Here is a 1,526-nt window from a genome sequence, read left to right on the forward strand (position 1 = left end):
ATTATGACTTGTTCCTCCACCTGGAAGGTCACCCGCCCGTCAATCACCTCCGCTGTGAGAAGCTCACCTTCAACAATCCAACAGAGGAGTTTCGTAGGAAGTTACTGAAAGCTGGAGGGGTAGGCACGAGGGCGTGACAGACCAGGTCCATCCTGGGCTGTCACTTTATATCATGGATGTAGTATGTGTGGTGCAGTATATGTGTATAGTCTTTACAGCAATGACATAAGTTTACGTTCCTCAGTAAATCTGAGGGTTTTAAAACTGCACTTCAGTATTGATTCACTTTATTTGACATGTCTGGAGCCTCTGATTGGCCCCACAGTGGGCTGACGTGCTACAGTCAGTCTGGACAGTCAATGGCTGAACTAGTTTACCCTGCATATGTGAGATATGAATAGTAATGAATACAGTTTGTATTTTTCTGTTTACCAAGACTGTCACCCTGTTCTTCTGTTGTCCTTCACAGCAACGAAATCCTCACAAAAGAAGTTCAGAAGACTCAAAGGTAAGATTTCTAACAGGCTTGTAGCTCATGACTCCTCCTCCCTGTTACTGTTACCACCTCAGCAATGACACAATGTAGCAGCTATTGTTGCTGCAGATGTTGAACTTTGTTGTAGCACTTTAATGTAAGGGATTTCAGTCAAAACCAGTTGTTTCAAATGTGTCCCGTTACTAAATTGTGCACTTGAACGACTGTCAGATCCACATAACATGCCTGCAGTCATGGAAACACGGCGTTCACGGGGCAGTGTATGTACGGCCCTGCTGCTCCACACCAGCAGTGGTTTTGGTTGTTTTCTTGTCTGGAGCTTTTACATCTACGTTAACATAGTGCGACTGTCTTCCTGGAGTTTGCCAAAAATAACAGAGCAGCACAGTTGAGCTTTACAAAGCCACAAACCTGTGGTTGTGTATGGACGGGACCAAAGTGCACATGTTTGCTATAATCTGTATCGATGCATCAGAGTAGGCTGCAGAAATTGAGTTAATGAGGTCTCATGAGAACACAGCTGCAGGATTAGTGTGTTTAATGACACAAGAAATGAAGCAACAGTCTTAATACAGTCCTGTCACCTGGTTCAGGTGTGGAGGGGATGTGATTTATGTAATGGTTGGGTTTTTTGTGTTTGTCAGAGCGGCCGTCTCCCAGCAACCCAACCAGATGGCTGCAGCACACTCAGCGCTGCTCTGCATTTCATGTAACTGCATGAATTTAAAGCAAGCTTTGTGAACTGTCAGCCTCCTGGTGCTGAAGTCTAACAGCAGTTTTCTCTTTCAGTGTGCAAGGATCCACCGTACAAAGTGGAGGAATCTGGATACGCAGGCTTCATCTTGCCCATCGAAGTTTATTTCAGAAACAAGGTACATTTAACAAGCAGCACTCAGCTGCCAGGGTTTGTGTCTGTGGGTGATGCACTATTGTTGTAAGACCCTGAACCTCTAAACCATGAAGGGGTTTTTGTGTATGCTCTGAACATGTGTCGGGTGGGTGCTCTGCTCAGTCAACCACAGACACTCTT

The 1,526-nt window shown here is 45.2% G+C and overlaps 1 protein-coding gene across 1 annotated transcript in view; it reads left to right on the forward strand.

Annotated features, from left to right (window-relative positions):
* mllt3 (MLLT3 super elongation complex subunit) overlaps positions 1-951 on the forward strand; it is a gene marked incomplete in the record, with an annotated part of 11,299 nt that extends 10,348 nt beyond the window's left edge. The window contains 2 exon segments of the mRNA XM_042216073.1: positions 1-119; positions 470-951. Coding sequence (XP_042072007.1) covers positions 1-119; positions 470-532 — 182 coding nt within the window.
* Positions 952-1,526: the final 575 nt, after the last annotated feature.

This window comes from Haplochromis burtoni, unplaced genomic scaffold (genome assembly GCF_018398535.1).
Source record: "Haplochromis burtoni strain Fernald_Lab_line unplaced genomic scaffold, NCSU_Asbu1 Contig_913, whole genome shotgun sequence".
NCBI lineage: Eukaryota > Metazoa > Chordata > Actinopteri > Cichliformes > Cichlidae > Haplochromis > Haplochromis burtoni.